Source organism: Ochotona princeps, chromosome 4, assembly GCF_030435755.1.
Source record: "Ochotona princeps isolate mOchPri1 chromosome 4, mOchPri1.hap1, whole genome shotgun sequence".
Classification (NCBI taxonomy): Eukaryota; Metazoa; Chordata; class Mammalia; order Lagomorpha; family Ochotonidae; genus Ochotona; species Ochotona princeps.
Window position 1 is genome coordinate 105,150,402 of NC_080835.1, and position 23,028 is coordinate 105,173,429.

General features: G+C 40.5%; 1 protein-coding gene across 1 annotated transcript in view; it reads right to left on the reverse strand.

Moving 5' to 3' along the window:
- LOC101532403 (beta-galactosidase-1-like protein 3) overlaps positions 1 to 23,028 on the reverse strand; it is a 49,273-nt gene that overhangs the window by 22,984 nt on the left and 3,261 nt on the right. Inside the window, exons 3-8 of the mRNA XM_058662336.1 lie at positions 20,557 to 20,625; positions 19,800 to 19,895; positions 18,425 to 18,533; positions 16,003 to 16,095; positions 12,101 to 12,182; positions 11,117 to 11,181 (exon numbers count right to left, since the gene is read on the reverse strand). Coding sequence (XP_058518319.1) covers positions 11,117 to 11,181; positions 12,101 to 12,182; positions 16,003 to 16,095; positions 18,425 to 18,533; positions 19,800 to 19,895; positions 20,557 to 20,625 — 514 coding nt within the window. The remainder of the gene's footprint in view (positions 1 to 11,116; positions 11,182 to 12,100; positions 12,183 to 16,002; positions 16,096 to 18,424; positions 18,534 to 19,799; positions 19,896 to 20,556; positions 20,626 to 23,028) is intronic.

Below are 23,028 nucleotides of genomic sequence, written 5' to 3' on the forward strand. Positions count from 1 at the left end.
AGTCTCTCATATCAATAAGTACACTAATTATTTATTTGAAAAGCAGAATGACAACAAGGAAGAGAGAGATTTCCGTCCTCTGGTTTACTCCCTTAATGCTTGCAATGGCTGAGGCTGGGTCATCTAAGACAAGAAGCCAAAAATTTTATTCAGGGCTCCAAGCTGGATTACAGAAAACTAAGCCTCACATGTGCAAAGCAGGGAGATAGGTTTACATAGAAAAGTACATGGGACTTAATCCAAGCCAGCCAACATGGGATGAGGGTGACCCACGCAGCAAATAGCCCTTTCTACCACAATACCTGATTCTCAATACTTGCTTCAAATATCAATAGTCCTATTAATTAAAAGAATTTCTGAAATTGAGAGCTTAGAAAAGCAATATGTAAAACACATACTACCTAAAAAAAACCCACATCCTAAATACAGGTAACTTATATAGGTAAATAAAGACAGATGTACTATTAATATGCCCAGTAAACAAAACCTGGAGTTATCACCTATACATGAAAATAATGAACTTCAGAATAAGGAAGCAGGTTATTACATAAAGAGGTCAATTTTCTAACCAAATAACATAGGACTAACTCTAAATTCACCTAGCAATAGAGCTTCAAAATATGTGGGAAAATTAATTGCACTAAAATTCCACAGGCACAATTCATTTTTTAAAAGCAAAAGACACTGGTTTAATGGGAATACAGGCAATGACTGTAATCACTAATTTAATAGAAAAATTACTACTTTACCCACATAGAGTCAATTATAAAACAGCCACACATCATTAAAACTATAGTAGTATAAAATATTAATAATTGGTCAAACAGAAGTATAAAAAAGGTTTACAAAACTGTATTTGCAACAACACTGATACACATAAATATTCCCTGGTTCCTTATTTTTAGTATTTTTTATAAGCTCCCACATAAAAGAACAAGTTATGGTAATGTTTCAGAGTCAGACATATTTGATTGAGTTTGATGTCCTCCAATTGCATCAATTTTGTGGTGATTTGTAGAAATGAATTCTTTTTATGACCAAATAGCCATTCTATTGAATATATACTCAATATATATTCAATTAATATATTTGATACATTTCACTGAAATATATATATATATATATATATACACAAATATATATATTTTTCAAGGCTTTTAATTACATCCAATGGTGGAATTTATCATATAGCAAGTCTATTTCTAGTTTCTAAGAAATTTCCACACTGTTTTCCACAGCAACTGCACTGCTTTACATTCCCACCAACAGTGTTTAAGTGTCCCCCTTCGTCCACAAATTAATGGATTAAATGGAACCATGGGATACACTATAATGAACTTCAACATATCACTTTCACCAAATAAACAGGTCAGCTAGACCAAAAAAAAAAAAATTAACAAATAACAAAGCTAAGTATTACTACCAACTACAAGTATAAAATTAAACTCTACAAAACCTTTCATCCCAAAAGAGCAAATATATATTTTAATCAGTGTAAGGAATTTCTCTAGGGTAGATCATATACTATGCCAAAACTTCGGTAAATATTCAAAAAATCTAAGTGCACCATATATCTTGCCTGAAAATAACTGAGTGAAGCTGGAGATTAACAACTTAAAAAAAAAACCTCTAGAAATGGAACACATGGAAAATGAACAAAGAAGCTCCTACATGAACAATGAGTCATAAAAAAAAAATTAAAAGGGAAATCAGAAGATTCCAGGAAATGAACAGATGAAAGCATATGTCCAAACTTATTGGATACAGCAAAAGTAGTTTTAATAGAGGTGATTATCACAATTAGTGATTATATCAAGAAAAAGGAAGGTAGCAAATAACTGAGCTGTAAATCCATTTAGGATCCAGAAAAATGACAATAATCCAAACCCAAAACTAGTAGGAGGGAAAACAATAATTAAGATTACAAAAGAAATAAAGTTGAGACTAAAACATAATACAAAAGATTGGCGAAAGGAAGAGCTGATTTTTTTTTTAAGTAGACTGATACCCCATTGGCCCAAAAAAAGAGGGTCAAATAAATAAAAAGAGATGAAAAAAACAGATGTTACCACAGGTACCAAGGAAATAAAACGAATCGTCAGGAACTACTGTAAGGAACTATTTGTCAATACATTGGAAAGTGATGACGAAATCAATAGAATGTTGGACTCATAAAGTTGACCAGAACTGAGTCATGAAGACATGGGGAACATAAACATACCAACCACCAAGAGTGAGACTGAATCACAAACAGAACCTCCAAACAAAGCAAAGCCCATGACCAGATGTCACTGCTGAAGTCTACCAAGCTTTTCAAAAACTAATTCCACTTCTCCTCTAACTCTTCAGAAGCATTGAAATAGAGGAAATCATTAAAATACCTTCCAGGAGGCAAGAATCAGCTTCATTCCCAAACCAGAAAAAAACAATGAAGAGAACCATAGACTAATGTCCCTGGTGAAGATAGATCTAAACTATTAAAGTAGAGGTAAACAGCAGGGAAACCAACAAACTTTGGCACAGCCAGAGACTTTCTGGAAGATTCCAGAATCACAGGTAATTAAAAAGAAATCAAACAAAAAGGATCACAACAAGATACGAAGTGTTGTCATTGCCAAGCGCACCTTCAAAAATTTGACATTGCCAAAAAACACTGAGAAAAGGTTGGCTAACCACACCAATTATAAAATATTAGCATTTAGAGCTCAAGAAATTAAACACCAATAATCCAGTTTAAAAATCAGCAAAAGCAACCAACAGAACAGGAGAAAGTCTTTGCACACTACACAACTGATAGGAGACTAATATCCAGAACTTACAAAGAACTTCAGAAACTTAATGACAGTGAAACTAACAACCCTGTGAAGAAATGGGTGAAGAAAATGAGTAGGCATTTTTAAAAAGAACAAATTCAAATGGCTAACAGACATAAGAAAAAATGCTCAGGCTCCCTAGCTATTAGGAAAATACAAATAAAAACCATATGGAGTTTCCACCTACATTCAGAAATCTACTAAAACCTACTGGTGTGTATGTGAGGAGAAAGGTACCCTGCTGCACTGTTGGTGGGGGGGTGTAGACTAGTGTAGTCATTATGGAAGTCAGTATAGAGAGAGCTCAGACAACTGAAAATTGATCTACTGTAACATCTAGCTCTAACATTCCTGGGAATATAGCCAAAGGAAGCAAAATCCACCTATGAGAAAGTGAACTGCAGCCCTATATTTCTAGCAACACTATCCACAATAGCAAAAACATTGAAACAACAAAGAACCCCATAGAAAGGGGATTTATTCTTGGTATGTAAGAATGCCTCAAAATATGTGAAATGAAGAATAAAAAATCCACATTATCTTGATAGATGCAAAGAAGCCATTTGATAAAATATACATCCTTGCACAATTTAAAAAAAAACTTAAGCAAATCAGATACAAAAGGCACAATTGTTCATGGTGTGGCAAAATTAATATCATCACCATAACATCCTAAAAGAAATTTACAAAACAGTTAAATATAACTTGACAATATGACACTAGATTTTCTATCCTTGTCTCGCCCTACAATTCTATGATACATTTAAATAGCAGAATGTTATACTTGTAATTTTTACTTAAGGACTATATATAAAACTGTAGCAATATGGGTGGAAGCGTAGGAGAGGAAAATGGAAAGAGAAAGGAAGTAATTTTTATACCTACAAAACTGTATCGTGGAAAATAACATTTTTTTAAATTAGGGGCCCAACACGGTGGCTCAGTTGGCTAATCTTCCCTTCACAAAATACCAGGATCCCATGTGGGTGCCAATGCATGGCCCAGCTGCTCCACTTCCCTTCTGGCTCCCTGCTTATGGCCTGGGAAGACAGTAGAGGACAACCCAAAGCCCTGGGACTAAGTCTCTATGCGAGACCCAGAGGCTCCTGATTCCTGGTTTTGGATCAACTCAGCTCCTACCATTGTGGCCATGGAAGATGTTTCTGTCTCTCTGTAGATCTGACTTTTCAGAAAAAAAAAATGAAGCCTATTTTTAAAAAATAAAGAAAAGTAAATTCAATGTGGAGTCAATCAAACTACTTAGGACATTCTTCACAGATCTGGAAAAAAATGATGACAAATTCACATGGAAAAACAAGGTACCAAAATACTTTCAGCAATATTATACAACAAAAACAAAACTGGAGGCATTGCAAAACCAGTTTCCTAAACATAATACAGGGCAGTTGTGATCAAAATAGCCAAAATTTGTGCCAGCCTGGTAATGGCACAGAAATAGACGTGAATATCAATGGAGCAGAATAGAAGCCTCAGAAAGTAATCCACATATCTACAGACAATTTTTTGTAAGAAAGCAAAAATCAAACGAGGCAGAAAGCAATGTCTCTTCAACAAATAGTGCTGGAAACATTGAATCTACCTGTGCAAAATATGTGACGAACATGAAACAAGAGCCTCTACCCTATACCTCACACAAAATCCAATCAAAATGTATCAGCAATATAAATATATGATCTAATACCAGATCATGAGAGGTTTGGGGGAAACACAGGCATAAGCAAAAGAGTTTCTCAAAAAGACCACAGAAGGATATGCAATTGAAGCAAAATAAACAAATGGGTTTACATAAAGCTAAGAAAAGTCTGAGCTGCAAAGCAAGCTACCTACAAACTGAAGAAGTAACCAAAAGGATGAAAGAAAGTATTTGTCAATTATACAATCAATCAAGAACTAATATAGAGGTTATAAAAATAGCTCAAGCTATGTGTTAAAAAAAATCTCACTTAATGAAGTATTCTGTGATTTTGGGGTGAATGAACATATGCCGATGTAATTTTTTTTAATGAAAGGAAGAAAATGTTGTTGGGTGGGCAACAGGGGTACAAGACTAGGAAGGGCTAGAATTATCATTATGCTCCTAAATCTATACTGTCAAATACATGAAATTTATTCATTTAATTTAAAGAAATAAGCTGTAAAGAAATAAATTAAACAACAATGAAATAAGCAGTCCACTTAAGAAATGGGCTATGAACAGGTGATTTTCAATGGATGAAATCCAAGTGGACAACAGAAAAGCAAATAGAAACAGAAGTGAAGTTTTACCCCTCCCCAGTCAGAATGGCTACTATTGAAAATCATAAAACAGTAACTACTGGCAAAGATGTTGGGAAAAGAAACAATAATACACTTTGGGTGGAGATATAAGTTAGTAAGATCTTACTAGAAGAAGGTATGGAGATTCCACAGAGATTTGAAAATAGATCTGAGAAACGATCCAGATATCCCACTTCTGAAAATTTATCCAAAATAAGTGAAAGCTTTATATGGAAGAATTTTCTACACCCCATGTTTATAGCAGATCGATGCACACTAACCTAGATATCCATCAAATGGATGACAGAATAAAGGAAACGTGGGAGGGCCCAGCCCAATAGTGTAGTGGTTAAAATCCTCGCCTTGCACATGCTGGGATCCTATATGGGCGCTGGTTCTAATCCCAGAGCCCCACTTCCCATCCAACTCCCTGCTTGTGGTCTGGGAAAGCAGTCAAGGACAGCCCAAAGCCTTGGGACCCTGCACCCACGTGGGAGACCAGGAAAGAGCTCCTGACTCCTGGCTTTGGATTGGCTCAGCTTACAGCCATTGCGGCTCCCTGGCGAGTGAATCATCGGACAGATGATCTTCCTCTCTGTCTCTCCTCCTCTCTGTATATCCGCCTTTCCAATAAAAATAAATAAATTTATTTACAAAAAGGAAATGTGAGTAAATACTTTATGCTATAAAAATACTTCTCAACCATAAAAAGAATGAGATGCTGTATTTTTCAATGTTACTGATACAACTGGATGCCATTGTGTTTAGCAAATTAAGCCACCTTGAACAAGGTAATCACCATATATTTTCCATTAATGAAATGGTAACTTTGGGATTTGATTGCCATTTTCAGTTCAGGTTTGTACTCCAGTGTAAATGTGATCTGTGGTCATTCTTTTTACTAGTTGAATACTATGATTAGTGACAAATTAAGTCTGTGGATTCAGAGTAGATTAAAATCATATGTTTACAAACACTGTTGAATAAAGGGAAGAGAGGGAGGGGTTTGGGAGTGGAGCAGGAAAATGAGGGAAACATGATTATTTTCTTGCAGCTCTACCTGTGGAACACGTGAACTCTGTCCTCTTCACATTAATAAAAATAAAATGAGAATGATGTGTGAGTATACATATGTTCTATATAAAGGTTTATTATCCTGTCAAAAAAGTGAAATTCTGATATTTGCAATAAAATGGATGAAACTGGAAATAATTATGTTAATTAGAATGAAAAGACACAATGTGGTTCTATTATATCAGGTTCAAAAAAATAAAACAGAATGAATGTTAGTCATTGAGAAGTACAAACTACTGAAATTCACTGAAGAAGAAATAACCAGAAGTATTCTGAATGTCCTAGCAAAAAATGAAATTCTGTTTAAACCTAATGTAAAACCTAATATACTTTCAATACCCTATGTTATTCCGTAATGGGGCAGGAGAGCAGAGAAATCTTCCACCTTCTTAGAATGTGTGAGGAAGACGTTAAGTATAACCTATCAAGAATATAACAGGTAACTTACAGACAACAGACTCAAATCAGCATTAGACAGTAGCAAAACTATAAAGACATACAGGGGGAATCAAGAGTGATCCTGACAACCTCTTAACAGGAGGTCAAATGCAGAGCAAGGGGGGGACCCCACAGTGGAGCAGGCGGACAGAAGCAGGCTTGTGTCCCAACCCTGGAGACTCACGGATTCTCACCAAGGACTATCAGTCCAGGCACCAAGGACCATATCTCAACTGCCAAGGAGACCACGGGGAATTGGACTGCCCTCGTAGGCCAAGAACTCTGAGGTCATCCACTCGTGCTTGGATCTACCACAAGGGATGGAAGATACCCAGATCCTTCCTCACAGGATCTAACGTCGTTGGAAAAATAGCTGGGAGCCCTGAGCCGACCTCAGAAACAGAAGAACAGTAAACTTCCTTCGGGACTCAGGAGGGGAGTTTCTCTGGTCCTTACTTAGTTCCAACTTTGGATCCCCACCCTCTCTTGCAGTGACTATCAGGTTCGCTCTGCAGCCACCCCCCCCCAAAAAAAAATTAACATTAGATTAGATAGACAGAGATCAATGAGGAAAGCTTAGAACCAGACAGGAAAACAGTCAGCTTGGAGTCACATACACCTTACTAGGTAGGACACAAAGATTAGTTACTACTCATTAAGGTATTGAAGATTTCTCTGCACACCCCTCCTAAAACTGTTTTGTGCCTCAATTGTTAACATATGCCTTGTTAGAGTTATAAGCCAGTTTGGACTATCCTAAAAGTTGCCAAGTTCAGCAAAAATAATGCTTCAATATTATAAACTGCTAAATATAAAAATGAAAATAGACACGAGACAGCTGAACAGTACCCTATAACCATTCTAAGGTGTATAGCAGCCAATTGTATATAAACTAAAATTGAAATGTCAATGAAGTAGTCACAGGATGTGGTTAAGAACTTGCCTTGTCTAACATATTGGTTACTCAATACCATGTCAATTAACTCCATAATGTTGTAAATTGTTGTTGATATTATGTTGTAGCTTTTAATTGATCAGGATGATATTCTGCCAGCTCTACCTTCAGACCAGAGATGGTCTCCCAAGGAAACTGTTGAATTTATTTGGACCATAAGATGCTGGACTCTATGCATGGTACATGCTTGCAATGAAGAAATCATGATTGGATTTAATCTGTAATACTGCAACAAGGTGGAGGAATCCACCATAGGGGAGGGCACGGGGAGGGGTTGGGGGAATTCCAGAGCCTATGAAACTGTGTCATAAAATGAAATTAAATAAATGAAAAAAACTTAAAATGAAAATTCCATATGCTTCCCCTAATATTAACAATTAATTTTTATTATCATTATATTTGTTATTATGTAAATTATTACTATGCTACATGTTAATAAAATATTAATAATTCCATAAATTTCTTTCAGAAAATTTAAAGAATAGCTTCACACTTATTTTATGAGGCCAGGATTTTCCAAATTCCAAAATTAAATATTTTTCTCTTTTTAAGAGAAAGGCAAAGACCAATACTCACCATGTATGTGTGAGCCAAAATCACCCAAAAATAAAAATTGATTTCAAGAATATGTTCAAATAAAATACATGATAATTGAATAAGATTCATCCTGGGACCATAATACTGATGTGACACTGAAAATAAGACTTACTACATACCTGTAGCAACATGCTAAATGAAAGATCACATGAGAAAGGCTAGCTCATTTTCTATTTGTCTATTAATTTTATGCATCACAGAGCAGGTCACAATAAGCTCCTGTTCTGTAAAGTTTATTTAAAAGGACATCAGGAACACACATTCAGGGCTAGAGTAGGCAGTGAGGGGAAAGTTGGGAGAGAGATGTTTCTAATTTCACATTGTGTCCATGGGGAGACAGAGGGTGTCCCTCTTGGTTGCCTGACTTCTTGTAATCTGGGAAGGGCAGTGGCTACATACCACCCACAGTTGAAGGGGATGCAGCAGGGCAAAGGGCTGCTACACAGGCCAGAAGTAGGGCTTCTGTTTCCTGACTGGTCTTGCTACTTGACTGACCCATTTAACTCCCTCTCAGAGATTTCTGACCATTATTCTTTCTTATGTTTTATGCAAAATTGTTTTTTTTTTATTTTATTTATTTTATGGTACACTTCCGTAGGCTCTGGGATTTCTCCTCTCTTCTCCAGATCTCTGCCCCTCACTGATTTCCCTTATATTATTACAGTAGTATAAGTCCTTGATAAATAGTCAGAAGTCCATCATTCTGCTATTTAAATGAATACTGGCATTATAGATATGGACAATGTAAGAGAGTCCAGCATGCTGTTTCAAGATATATTGAACAGTTTCACTGTGAGTTCATCTTTTAACTGGGAGGAGAGATGCACACTGCACTGTATCTTCACATCTGGGTGTGACAGTTTGGTTTATACAGTTCCTCTAGATGGCTATATGTCAATGCATGTTTACCTACATATCTATTGATCTTGTATTTTGCATGAAGATTGCCTTATATCAAAGAGAACATATGTAGTCATTCTTTATAACTGTGAAGAAATGTGGTTTCATCTCTTCTTCAGGTGATTAAAGGTATAGGTCTTGTAAGTGACAGGTTTGGAAATCTCAGCGAATGGGTCCATCTAATTTGTGCCTAGTCCCACATGACACAGAACCCTACCCCACCAGGCCAGGCGACTATCTTGGTCTGTGTGTTTCCAGCCTTGGGCCCTTTTGAGGAACCCCAGCCAGCCCACACAGCACAGTTCTAGCCCAGGCACAAGCCACAAGCCCCCTCCTTGCTGGGCTGTTAGTCACCTTGGCCCAGCTTTAATAGATAAATGGGGAAAAAAATCAAAGTGAACAAGTCAAAACAAACATCGTAAGGATAGGCAGCAGGACCAGTTGGTAGCTGCATTCCTTGGTGATCTGCTCTCAGAAGTGTCCTACAAGGCCATTCTGACTCAGACGTTGAAGGCCCAGGCAGTGACAACACAGCAGCCATGACTGAAGCTGGTTCTGAAAGACCTTATCAACTCTGCTAAAAAAAAAAAAAAAAAAACCTAGGTCACTGGATATGGAACTGTCCCAAGCAACAGCTAACCTGGACAGGGCTGCTGCTAAGATTTCTAAACACCATCCCACCCCCTAGTTGGACAGGCCCTTGCCAAAGATAAAGTCTTGGGAGGAGAGGAGCAAAGTGAAGATCTAGTCTGATAACCCACTAAGAGTGAATTTTGGTCTTTTGACATGCACTCTCAACTTTCTAACAGAATGTGGCCTCAGGATGTGTAAGGAAAAGGTCCAATGAGGTAGCAGGAAGTTAACTATTTAGAGATCATCTTCACTTTGGGGGAACAGAGATTAGCCACAGAGAGAATACAGGTCAAACAAAAAATACCTGAGCCAACAAACTTGTGATTTTTCATGCATCTCTCTAACAAACAGGTTTAATGGAAAAAAAGAACAAGCCAGGACAGGGACTCCTCAATTGGAAAAACAAAGCAAAGCACAACTTTCACCAAGTGGAAGGCAGCCATTAATAGGGCAAGCACAATGGGATTTCTAAACCTGGTCTTTCAAAAAAGCAGACTGTAGGCATGCTAACAACTGTCCCAAAGGTGGGGGAGGGGAGGGGAACAGCAGACCTCATGCAGAATGTTGGTTTAGAGTCAAACTGTATAGGCATAAAACAGAATCCACTGCTTCTTAGATGAGGCCAGGCAACTCCAGGGCCAGACTGAACAGGGCAGGAATGTCTGGCCTAATATACTGGGTCATGGAAATCGTGTTTGTCATCTCTCATTAATACCGTATCTTGTACATTCTTACTTTCTCCCTTTGGAATATGTATTTTGAATGTATTTTGAATACACTTGTTTGTCTCTAACAGAGCACAGGACATTCAGCTACAGGTTATGAGTCAAGGCTTCCAGCCAATCCCTTTGGATGGTGTAACCAGACATCTGGACCATGAAAGACAATTTTTTCCATAATCTCCCTCAAATAGTACGCAGAATAAGAATACTCAACTACAACTTCATATGCTAGCATGAGGACAATAGGCAAGATGGTCCTTCACCAATGCTATTTCCTTAACTTAATGGACTAATTCTCTTGTCATAGGACCTCTAAGTAGTAAGGTAGACTGGGTAAACAGCTGCCTATGTGTGTGGGCAAAGTCAAAGGAAATAGGAATGCTGTGTGCTAGAATGAGGAAACCATGCAGAAGCAGGTGTAACCAGTAATTACATATCTCACCTATCTCATTCCGCAATTAGGCTTTACCTCAAATAAGCCCATTCCCTTCCCACCATCCTTTGTAAACTGATCAATCCAGAAGTGGAATTTCTTCATTCCCCAAAAGGAAAACACACTCCCAACATGGTAGCGAACATTAGACGCACAGGGTGGAGAGCTGCGATATTCCTGCCAAACATCTTGTTTTCCCCTGCACGTGCTAAGCAGGGCAGGGGGCATGGCTTATGACAACAAAAGTACACAGCTCATGTTTGAAGTAACTTACCTGCACAAGTTGAAGCTGATCAAAGGAATTGTCACGAATTTCTCTCAGATTGACAGTGGCTAATGCTGCAGAAAGAATAAAAAGATCTGTTGGGTCATTGTTGAACGTGTCATCCAGGAATGGGTGGTGGACAGGCTACACACAGGAGAATTTGGAGGCATGCTGAGTAAGAAATATGAGATACTACTTTCAATTCACTGTAAAGCCTTTGTTAACATTTTTTTCTTCCCTGACCACCAGCAGGGGTCATTCGTCTTGCTGAAAAGGACAGTCAAATGCAAGCACACTAAGTACAGAGAAACAGGCCAGGACAATGCCATTGACTTGAATATATCTCAGAATTATACGCAGGTCTCTTTTTGTCAGACTCAGCACACATTCTAGTGTGCTATGTCATTGCAGGGAGGAACAACTAAAAGGCAAACAACCGCTGGCTATAACAGCTGGTCTTTGCTAAAGGTCCCCTGATAGAGGCTCCGGACTCACCTGTCCACTCAAAGTGATCACTCCCCTCGTTTTTGTCACCTTCCAATAATGTGCTGAATTGTCCTCTTACTTCATTTTCTAGGATGTACTGAATACCATTACTCAATCTAAAGCTATAGGACCCCAAGGGATGGGCTCTGCCAGGCAGTGTTCCTTATACACCTATTTTTGTCTCTCCACTGTCTTAGTGGGGGATGGTCAGGATGATAAACATGCCCAGAGCTTATCAGAAAAAAATGGAACATGGAAAAAAAACAGACTAGTCATAACGAATTTTGTTGTGCCCTGTTAAAGATGATGACAGCAGTGAAAAGCCACAGCTCCGGGGCAGCAATGAGCTCTCAGCTACATCCTGGAACTTCAGGTAACATAATCTCTGGCACCCATTTCAATTGGCGCATGGAAGACATGCATTGGAGAGCCACATGGATTGTTCAAGTCTCACATCAGCTGGATAAGAGCCTCATTTCTCCCTTCCCATAACACCATAACTTGTACCTCCTTCGGTGGTGCCTTTCAGCACTTCATTCTCATTGTCGGAGGTCAAGAGCAGCTCCACAATCCCTCTTTTCACTAGAGCCTGTCGAGAAAATTGGAAAAAATTAGCTCCTGTCCCTTGTTTCCACAGGAGAAAAATACAAATCAATTGAGAAATGGCACATCTGGATTCAGGTGGGCTGATGTGAGCTAGAGGATTCAGAGTGCGGCTACTATGACTTGTTGAACTCATGCAGTTAGTTTAGTTAAAACCCAAGACACAACTGTGTGATACTAAGAGGATGAAACTTTAATCCAATTATGGTGTGCATGTGGCGGGCGATAGACACTAAGACCATTGGTGGTATGCTCTTGGAAGATAGTTCCCTGGAGATGTTTCATGTAGTGGCAGGAGTTACACCAGCCACGCTGCTTCCCAGCAAGCCATCTGATACTCTCTCTATATGTTCTCTGCTATTGCCACTTTGAGTCTTCTCCAAATGATCGCACCAAAAAGGGCTCCCAATCTTGAGCTATGAAATTCTAACACCATGTGACAAAAGAAAACTCCATATTTCATACATGGCATATCTCAGGTATTTCATTGTGGTACTAAAAAACTGACTAATACAGAAAAAAATGATATTTAAGGATATCAAAGGATCATTAATATAACTAATACTTGAAATAAAAAGACAGCTTTGGAGTAAGTGACCTGGCAGACATCAGAAAATTACTGGACCCTAAAACTAGAAAAATTCTAGAATATTATTGTCAGAATATTTTGAGGGATGCTGGTGAAGGCTTCAAGGACAAGGAATCTAGAATGGAGTCAGTATTTCTCAAAGATTGGCTAAGCTGTCATGACCAGAATGCTGAGAGAAAGCCCTCGTGAGGTTTCAGATGGTGATCAGAGTTACATTAGGAACTGAACTAAAAACTTGCCTTTCCCTAGCACAGAAGCTATCTGTTTGTGGGAGGCAGGCCTTACAAATGACATACTAGTGTACTGTGAGAAAGAGAATTCAAGCAGCAAGGTACTAGGACTGCACCATTAGCTTTATGTAGCTCTCAGTAAAAACTGCACTGAGAATTGGAAGCAATAATGTATGAAATGGATATACTTAAATTTTACTGTGCAAGTAGAGAAGGATCATAGGAAATGCCTTGATAAAAAAATTAGCAGGGAACAATATCCTAATAAATAATTGAGGGAAAAGAGTACAAAGGCATTTAGGAGACCCTGGAACCAGCCCTTCCCATCACAGTGTCACTTGAAGCCAAGAAGTGCAAATTGGTTTCAAAGATCTTTCTTGGAGAGCTCCTTTCAGGAAAGAGTCCTAATGCATTCTTCTATCCCAGGGCAAGCTCCAGATTCTCCTTTGCCAGCAAAGCGCTCTGTGTCTGTGCAGTCCTGCTTCCAATGCATACAGACATAACTGGGGCAGGAAGACTTTCACATCACTTGCACAATACTTCTTCTGCAGGCATGCAGAATGCAAGGGGACAAGGTCATGATACTTCTGCCAAGATCCAAAAGGAAATACTGGAAAACCAGGCAGAATCATGCTATTGGATTGGAGCTTCTGCAAGGAGCCTTTAATGGAGAAATATCTAATGAAGCTTTGGTAGTGAGCCTAATGCGAGCACCTCAGGAAGGTAAGCCAACTGGCAGCATATGCTCACTCAGAAAAGTTGTATGCATCAGCTTTCATCTTCAGAGGGAGACCATGCCGAAGAGCAACAAAGCGACAGAGGCATAGAATCCTCCTATTGTTTTTATAGATGTCTCAGACCACTCAAGAGGTTGGGCAGAGACCTGTCACAATGACAGAACCACTACCAAGAAACCCCACCAAGACAATGCCAACCATAAATGAGATTTCTAATAGGAAAGCAGTTTGTGGACTTTCAATCATAAGACTTCAAAGGGTAATAACTAAAGTACCTGGTTTAACCAAGAAAGGTATTAAAGGCAGTTTCCAAAGCCATTGTACCCTCTTCTACTACAATGTCCCCTGGATGCATATAGAACTTTAACATTTAAGGCTTGTCTTCAGGGGTTTTAGTCTTGTTTTGATCCAGTTAATTCTCTATTTCCCTGCTATCAACGTTTGGAATAGAATGTATGCCTTGTGCTCATCCCATCATTGTATCTTGTTATTTGGACTTTTGGACTTTCAGCTGAAGAAGTGTGACTTGAGTTTCAGTCTAAATCAATGCTGGGATGAAATTGAGATTATGAAATTACTGGGGAGGAAATGATTGCACGCTGTATTTAAGACATAGAGTTTGGGGAAGCTAGAGGTAAAACAATAGGACTTGGGTAAATTATGTATGTTGTGCTCATACAATTAAATCAGTTCATAAATTCATGGTGCTAAAAGCTTAGACACTTAATCCAAGTCTAGTGTCCAGTAAATGGGACTAGTAGGACGTCCATAGGTGACTGGAGAAAGCAGTTGCTGTAAGAAGGTAGATTATAATCTCCTGAGATGTACTGGGCCACTCTCTACTTCATGATTCTCATGAGCTCTTCCTCTGCTCATGTTCCACTACTGCAATTTACTGGCCTCCTTAGACAACTAGACAAATGGGAGATGCCTGATCTTGGACTGCGCCGTCCAAAACCATGAGTTAACATACACCTCCTTACGCCAGAAGTAGGCTGCCTTGGGTGTTTCATTACAGTACTGAACCTGACTGATACAATAACTATCTGCAAGCTAAGACACTGGAGGAATTACCACATCTGTCCAACCTAGCATTTTTTTTTCCTACCCAAATACTAGCTGAGCATGGTCTCTGACACCGCACAATCAAACCCTCCAGGGGAAAAAAGAAGAATTTGTCAGAAAACAAAAGGGGGATATAACGCAAAGAAATAAATAAAATATGGGAGTTATTTTGTGCTTGAAGACACAGACTGAAGCCATGGGTTCTAAGAAGGAATACTGATCAGTGTTACAAACATTGGCTCCTGACTAAACCCTGTGCAATGAATGTTATAACTGTGGAAGGAGGAGTTAAAAATCAGCTTTACTGAGAGTATAGGAAATAGATAGATGGTGAGGGGTTCAACTTGTATTCCTAATGTATCTCATCTATTCTTCTAGCTGTGCCTAATTGTGTCTGGGAATGTAGTCAAGTGGAAATTTCAACGTAACAAAAAATAATAATAGTCAAATTGATTTGACTAAGATATTTAGCAGCCCCTGAGACAAGTGTGAGAGAGGAATTCCTCGCAGACCTTATCCAGTTCCACAACTGTTGGTCAGGAACCAAATCTATAGAGTCCCACAGTGTGCTTGCCCACCTCTTCTTGCCCAGCTGATGATTCCCCCAGATCTTTCACCTTATGCAAAGAGCTAATCAGAACAGCAGTCTAGTATGTCAGGCCAGATTGTGGGGTCCCTCATCCTGATCAATACCCCAAGTATAGAATAGAACCTAATCAGCCCCTGATGTGGTCATTCAGGGACAGGGAGGGACCTGCACCATCAGATAAGACAACAGTTAATTCCTGCAGTTAATTCCTGAGATGAGAAGTCCTTCAAAAGAGGAACAAACACATCTGAAGATGAAACATTCATAATACCATGAAATTTCAAACTGCTATACTAGATATCACCATCATGCCACTGAAACACTAGTAACTATAAATGTACTCACTAATATCTAAATTTAATTTTTAAAATATGGGTCACGGAGATATGGATATAGACAGCAAACAAAAGGCAGTAATATACAAAGAAAGTCCTTAGTTATCAATTCATAAAGAAATTCAATTTGATCTTAGGTATCTTGGTAATGCACAGTGCCTCACATGGTGATCTCCATGTAGGAAATCAGAAACCAGTGCTGAAAAAAGACAGATTGAGGGAGTATGCATGTAAGTGTGGATACACAGCAAGTGTTCTTACCTCGTAAAGGTAAGGCATATAACGCTTATCCTTATCAAATGAGCCATATTCATTCTCTACTTGAAACGCAATGACAGGGCCTCCATAGAGATACTGAAAGACAAGCACATGAGGGTTGAAGAATGAGGCTACCAGGAACAAATACTGAAATGTTGAGAGCCACTGGAGATAATTGCACAGCTTGTCTGGGGGGCTATAGTCCAAGTCCTTTAGAGTCTGGCATCTCTTTCCAACCAGATAATAAGATAAACGCAGGAGCCCTTCTGTCTCTACAGTGCTCAAGATAAGAGCTACCACAGGCTTCCTCTGTTTCTAACTTGACTATCACACTTGACTACGAAGTCTCAGACCCACAGTCACATGCTTCTTACCCATTCTGCCCACACTCCCACCTGTAACAATCTCATTCGAAACCAGATTTTCCAGTGTTGCAAACAGCCTACGAGTCCTCTGGTAGTGCAATTTAAAGGTGGAGGTTTAGGAATGAACGAAGATTAATTGAAGTTAAGGAGGCAATCATCCATAATGATCTGAGAAGATGATAGAACCATACTTTGGGACTTCTTCATAACTAAGAACCAAATAAACTACCATTATCTATCAACTATCTCAAAATGTTCGTTCTTTTATTTAAGATAAAAGAGGGAGGGCCTTAAGCAATGACTCAACTGGCTCATCCTCTCCTTGTAAGCACCAATATCCCTGTTTGTGTTATGACTACTCCCATCCAGCTCCCTGTTTCTGGCCTGGGAGAGCAGTAGAAGATGGCCCAAAACCTTGGGGCTTTGCACCCGTGTGGGAGACCAAGAAGAAGCTCCTAGGTTCAAATAGGCTCAGCTCTGGCATTGTGGTCGTTGGGGGAATGAGCCAGCAGATGGAAGAACTTGCTCTCTGTCTTTCCCCCTTTCTATAAATCTGTCCCTCCAAGAAAAATAAATAAAGCTTTTTTAAAAAGATCCAAGAGTGAAACAGTGGTGTCATGCTTTGAAAGACTCTGCGCAGAAGAGTAAAAGCAAAGGCAATCAAAACTCAATCCAGACTCAGACTCTGTTTCAGCTTCCTGGGTTGTAATGTAACTAAAGAAGCAGGAAGCAGACGATGTGTAGAACCAAAAGAGACTTCCTAAATTCCTGCTTTCTCTTTGGATGATGTTATCATCTCATGCCGGGTCCCAGTGCCCTCCGCATGCTTAGGTTCTTGGCACAGTTTCCCTCATGCGCCTCTGACCTCTCCTTCCATGTCAGTGACCTCCACCATAAAGGACATTTATCCAGGATCTTCACATCACACAGCAATAGGGTCAAGCTGTCTAGGATGTGTCCCACGGTTTTCTCACTCTGTCTTCCTAAGAAAGCCACAGATCACTGCATCCATGTTATGCTTTCTCACATTCTGGTTGCTCCTCAAGCTGTGTTAGTAAAACCTCCACCCAGTCTCACTAATATTGAAGGCTTGTGCTAAAGCACAATTCCAGTTGATTGGATTTATCCATTTAGAGTCCTTACGCTGTGAGCATATCTCCTCCTTTTTGGAGTCTAAAGATACTGACGGCAAAGTATACTGTCAAGAACAAAAGCCTGATCTCTTTATTCCCAACATACAACCCAGAGAATCCCGTTGTCCATAACAAAGATGCTAACCACAGAGGGGCTGTGCTATTTCAGGCAAGACGATAGAACTCTGAAGGATGCAGAAGACAATGAGAATGTTTTGGAATTCTCTTTTACAAGTCACATTTCACTTCTCTTTCTTCTCCACTGCCCAGGCATGCTGGGCTTCCTGTCTCTGTGCCCCTCATTCCATTTCTTCCCATCTATTACTTCTCTGTTATCGATACTCAGGACCAACACATTTGCCTAGCTAACGGCCTGCTCAGCCTCCAGGTCTCCATGGAAAACATGCCAAGGAATTCCCTACCAGTACCAAACTTTGTTCCGTGCCATGCCTACCAGCTGAAGCCCTAGTCTGATCCATTCAAACCATTATGTCCTTAATGCAGTGTCCACTGTCATAGGTCTGTAACTTGACTCTCTGTCTACAATTTCCTCTACAATTTCCTTAGCAAGTTGGCTGTCTCCTCCAGACAGCTATGTGCCTTTGGTTCAGATGAAAAGGGAGCCTTGATTTTTTACTAACCACTCTGCTGCCTTGCAAGAATATTTGCAAAATCTGCATTAACTGTAAAACAGCAAAGCTGAAATAATAGCAGAGACAAGTTAGATGTATGCCAGCACATTAGTAAATACTAAGTGTCCACCAGGATCCAGGATAATCCCTGGTATAGTTCCATAAGCCCCAGTGAAACAGAGCTGAAAGAAGTCCTCAGCTGATGGTACGCAGTCTGAAGGTCCAGAGATGTCAGGCAGAATAAAACATGTTCATTGCATGGAGTGAGGGGAAGATGGAAAACACAAAATCTTACCTGAAGAGGAATCATTCGTGGAACCAGATGATCAAAATACCTGTCAACTGCGTCAATAAAGCCTCTTTCAGTCGTCCGCAGTTGGGGCTTGGGATCTCGCAGTAGACGGCTGCGGGGAGGAAGGACAGGTTCAGTGAAGAGACAGGAAGGTAGGATAAAGTGTGGGGCACTGAGCATAACTTCTATGCCCTCCTAAAAGCCACCTTCATCAGCTTTCACCTCTACACATCCAGCTCCTACTCAGAGCCCTGATGTACCGGGGAATCCTGCAAAGATCTGCTCCAGTTCTTGGACCACTCCCACTCTGGTGGGATTTACAAGCAAACATCACTTGCATCCCCAAAGCACCTTACAACCTAGAAGAGTTAGATCCGAATGGTCAGTCTAAGGGACTGAGCCTGCCTGGCTTTATGAATTTTTTGTTTTCAATGAATTGACAGCTCATCTCCACTCTTTTGAGTCCTTAAGCACAGTTTCCTGAACACAGCATCTGTTCCTTGTGGATAGGGTCACATTTCCCCTAACACCTACGTGCAGGATGGGAGCTAAAAGTCCACGGACTCTTCCCCTGCTGGCCACTGAGATATTGCCAGGTCCGTGACTGATCAGCAAAAGGAATGGTTAATTCTCTAAAATTCTACCTCCTGAAGGCCCAGGCTTTTCATTTTCGTAAACTGGAGTACAGAAGGAGTTGATCATGGGGAAAAAAATGTCCTCCATATGAATATGAGACAAGTGCTCATCTGGAAACACATCAGGAAAGAAACCAGGAATCTTATCAGATGGCAGAGATAAGAGAACAAGATTCTTGATTCTCTCCCAAAACTCACCTCTGTGTCAACAGCCAACATCTAAAATGAGTAAATTGGATGCAGGAAGTGAGATTGAAAGGGATTAGTCAAGTTTCATGGCTTTAAGAAGTGGCAACAACATGAGAGAAAGACTAGTAAAATGAGGATTTCTTTGCAGGCCCAAACTTTCCATTTCCTTTATTGATTGGCTGATTGATTGATTGATTGATTGATTCTGCCTAAGAAGAGAGAAAGGTCATAGCTCCTCCTGTGGGAAGGGATGGGGACAGTATCCCCCCTACTCTTCACAGTTCTCCTTACTCCCTGACAAAACCACAGCAGTAGGAACAAGACCAGGCCATTTCCACTACTGTTCTGTACAATAGGAGTGACTATGGAACCATCCCATGACCACAGCTCTCAGGTAGCAGAAAAAAGGGAACACAAGTAAAGCCCAGGATCCGATGCCAGACACACACACTCAGCCACTGGAGTTGTTCTCGTCATAACTAGGTTTAAATTTTACTTTTGACAAATTAAAGTAGTTTACTAAACCACAGGTCAGGTGTAAGAACTCAGCTTACCTGGGCAAGCCTCCAAGGTCAACCTCAGCACAGATGTAGGGGCCTGGACGAAGAATCACCCACAGCCCAATCTCCCCTGCTGTCATCACAAAGGCTCTGGAAAGATAAAACCCTTCAACCCTGGGCCTGAGTCCAGAGCAAAGGCTGGGTGGATGGGAGCATGAGTGCCCTGCAGGTTACAGGAGAGGTCTGTCTCTTTCCCACTCTCTCGCCACCAGAGACAATAAAATGAGGGAAGTCTCGGCTATACCCCTAGCAGATCAGGGTGTCCCTACACTAAGTCACAGAGCAGAGGACTTGTAAGCTATCTAGCTTACTCTGGAACTTATCTTTCCAACTGCCAGTCTTATGACCACCCATCAACCCTTCTGGGAGCCTGAAAGATGTCAGACAGTTAAAAGAAGGAGCCTGAAGTTAAAAGAAGGAGCCTGGGAGCCTAAAGGATGTCAAACAGTTAAAAGGTGAACCTGAACCCAATAAACAGTATTTGTCCCATCCCATGTTGCTGAGTCTCACTGCAGTGGTAGGTCACTCTCCCCGGGCTGTGGTGCAAACAGTAGCCTTCCATCTGCAGACACAACCCACATGAGTCATATCTGTGGAGAAGAAACTCTTACATGGTGCTGAGGAGAGACTCAAGCCCTATGCCTTGTGGCTTTCACAGGAGACAGCACACTTCCCTCATTTTCCCTGTGTAGGCACCTCTCTGCCTCTTCCCTGCACCCCCAGACAAGCTCACAGCAGCAGCATCACATACTTTAGGTCCAGATTCCCAGAAAAGTCAAATTTGCCTTCTTCTGGCTCGTGGAGGTTCCAAGGAATGTACCTGGAAGACATAAGAGAGAAGCAGCATAAGATTCTTTGTTCTCTTCTCCAAACTGTTAAGTCATTACAAGAATGTGGGAACCACAAGCAGCTGAGGAGGAAGCACAAGGGACCATCTCCACTCACAGACACCAATTTGGACAGCTGTTTGTGCACCTATTAATGTTCAGAACAGAATCAAGATGGGAGAAAAGTGTCTCATGTTAGTATAACTTTCCCAAATCACATTGAACGAAGCAGGTGTGAAGGTCACCTAGGTCTCTCTTCACCCAGATCTAAATTGTACAACTTTCCAGTGTCACTTCCTGCTGAGGAGAGAAGGAACTGAAGCTCAATGCCAGGACCACCGCTACTGCACTTAGAGTTATAGCCTGGCTTCTAGGCTCATCCTTGCAGAGGATTTGAACCCCACAATGCTAAGTTTTGTCCACTACCCCTCCATCAACCAGAAAGCAGAACAAGGCTTCTGTTGCTGTAGAGAGGACAAAAGAAGGAATCTGGGACCTTACCTTGGACTCAAGAGCCTTGCCAACTGCTGCTCTGAACCCCCACACTGGATCAAGCTCAAAGACCTCCAAGCCCAGACCAATGCCTACAAAATGACCCTCCAGACTTGTCATGGGGTTAGACAGAGACTCGTGCTTGGTGGTACTATGGGCTCATTTTTGCACAAACCACTAGAAGCATCAAATTGGCCTGCCAAGAATACCAGTGACTAATGGGACCCAGATGTGACTCAACCTGGTAGCAGTCTGAGCAGCTAGCGGGCTGCCTTCATTCCAACTACATTTGGCACCATGCCTGGCCATGGAAGCCTTCCAAGCTTGCTCTGTTTTACTGTTGTACTCCTACCAGCAGGGCAAAGTTTGAGGCAACTATGAAAGCTTGGGGCACTAGCCCAACAGCTATGTTCACTCACTACATGAACAAGAGGGAATAACCTCAATTTCTGGAAGCAAACACTAAAATCAGTCAATTAAAAGATCCACATCATCATTCCAACCACAAGGAATGACCTGAAACACCAGACCTGTAACAATTCATTCTAAATTTCTTGGTGCCACTGGAAACCACCCAGTGGACACAGGTTGGAATCTACCTGTATTCTACCTCTCTGGTCTCACAGCATCCAGAGCAAACCAACTTGTATACCTTGTAGTCACCTTGTAAGATTCTAACAGCCCTCATATTACGGCTATTGATATTAAAAGCCACAGCACCCATTGAAATCTCCTAACAGGACCTGAGGAAATATCCATGTGTATCACACAGTCCCACAGCTAATGCACTTGGTGCCACACGTGCCAGCATCACTCAGGCTTCCCAGGAGGACAAGGTAGCAGTCAAATTTCCTTCTTCAACACCAATAATAAGGTCCAGGCTATCACATTTGCCAGGGACTGACATCAAACTCTGTTTGGAGCAATATACATACAATTTGGATTAAATATGGACCTTCTCAAAGCTATACTTCCATCCCTCCAAACAGCAACAGAGTAGACAATTGTGCATCTTAAAGACACAGTTGACAAGAATGAGAATAAAAGAAATGATTCAGAAACTACATTCCCAGGTTCACTGAAAATCCAGCAGAAGCAACAAGCCAAGTGCACTTCAGCTAAACCATAAATTAATTTTTCAATACAGTCTATGCTATCAGGGCTAGCACAGTGACCCAGTGGCTAAATCCTGGCCTTATATGTACAGGATCCCATACAGGCACCCATTCATGTTCTGGCTGCTCCACTTCCCATCCAGCTCCCTGCATGTGGCCTGGGAAAGCAGTCGAGAATGGCCCAAAGCCTTGGGACCCTGCACCCATATGGAAGACTGAGAAGCTCCTGGCTCCTGGCTCCTGGCTCCTGGCTCCTGGCTCCAGATCAGCTCAGATTCAACCACTGCAGTTACTTTGGGAGTGAACCCAAAGATCTTTCTGTTTCTCCTTCTCTCTGTAGATCTGCCTCTCCAGTAGGAATGAATAAATATTAAAAAAAAACTGTGCATATTGAATACATGAAATTTGTTCCCCTTATGTAAGTAAAATGTTTTAAATGAAGAGGAGTAAAACTAAAATTCCTACCTTTTATCATAAATAAGAATAAACTCAAAATGGATTGAAATCTAAATCTAAGGTACTAAATTTTGAAATCTTTACAGGGCAGAGAACGTATTAAATTGGAATGGAAAAGGAGTCCATGATAAGACTCCAAAAGCACAGGGAACAAGGATGAAAACAGACACACAGGATTTCCTGGAATAAAAGCCCTCGTACAGGAAAGAAAAAAAAAGGACAGTGAGAGCAAAAGAGAGGAATTACAGAGTGGGTGGAGAGCTTTTAGAACTATACACCTAACAAGGAGTTAATAACCAAACTAAGGATATCAACAAGGTCCTAAAGAAAGAA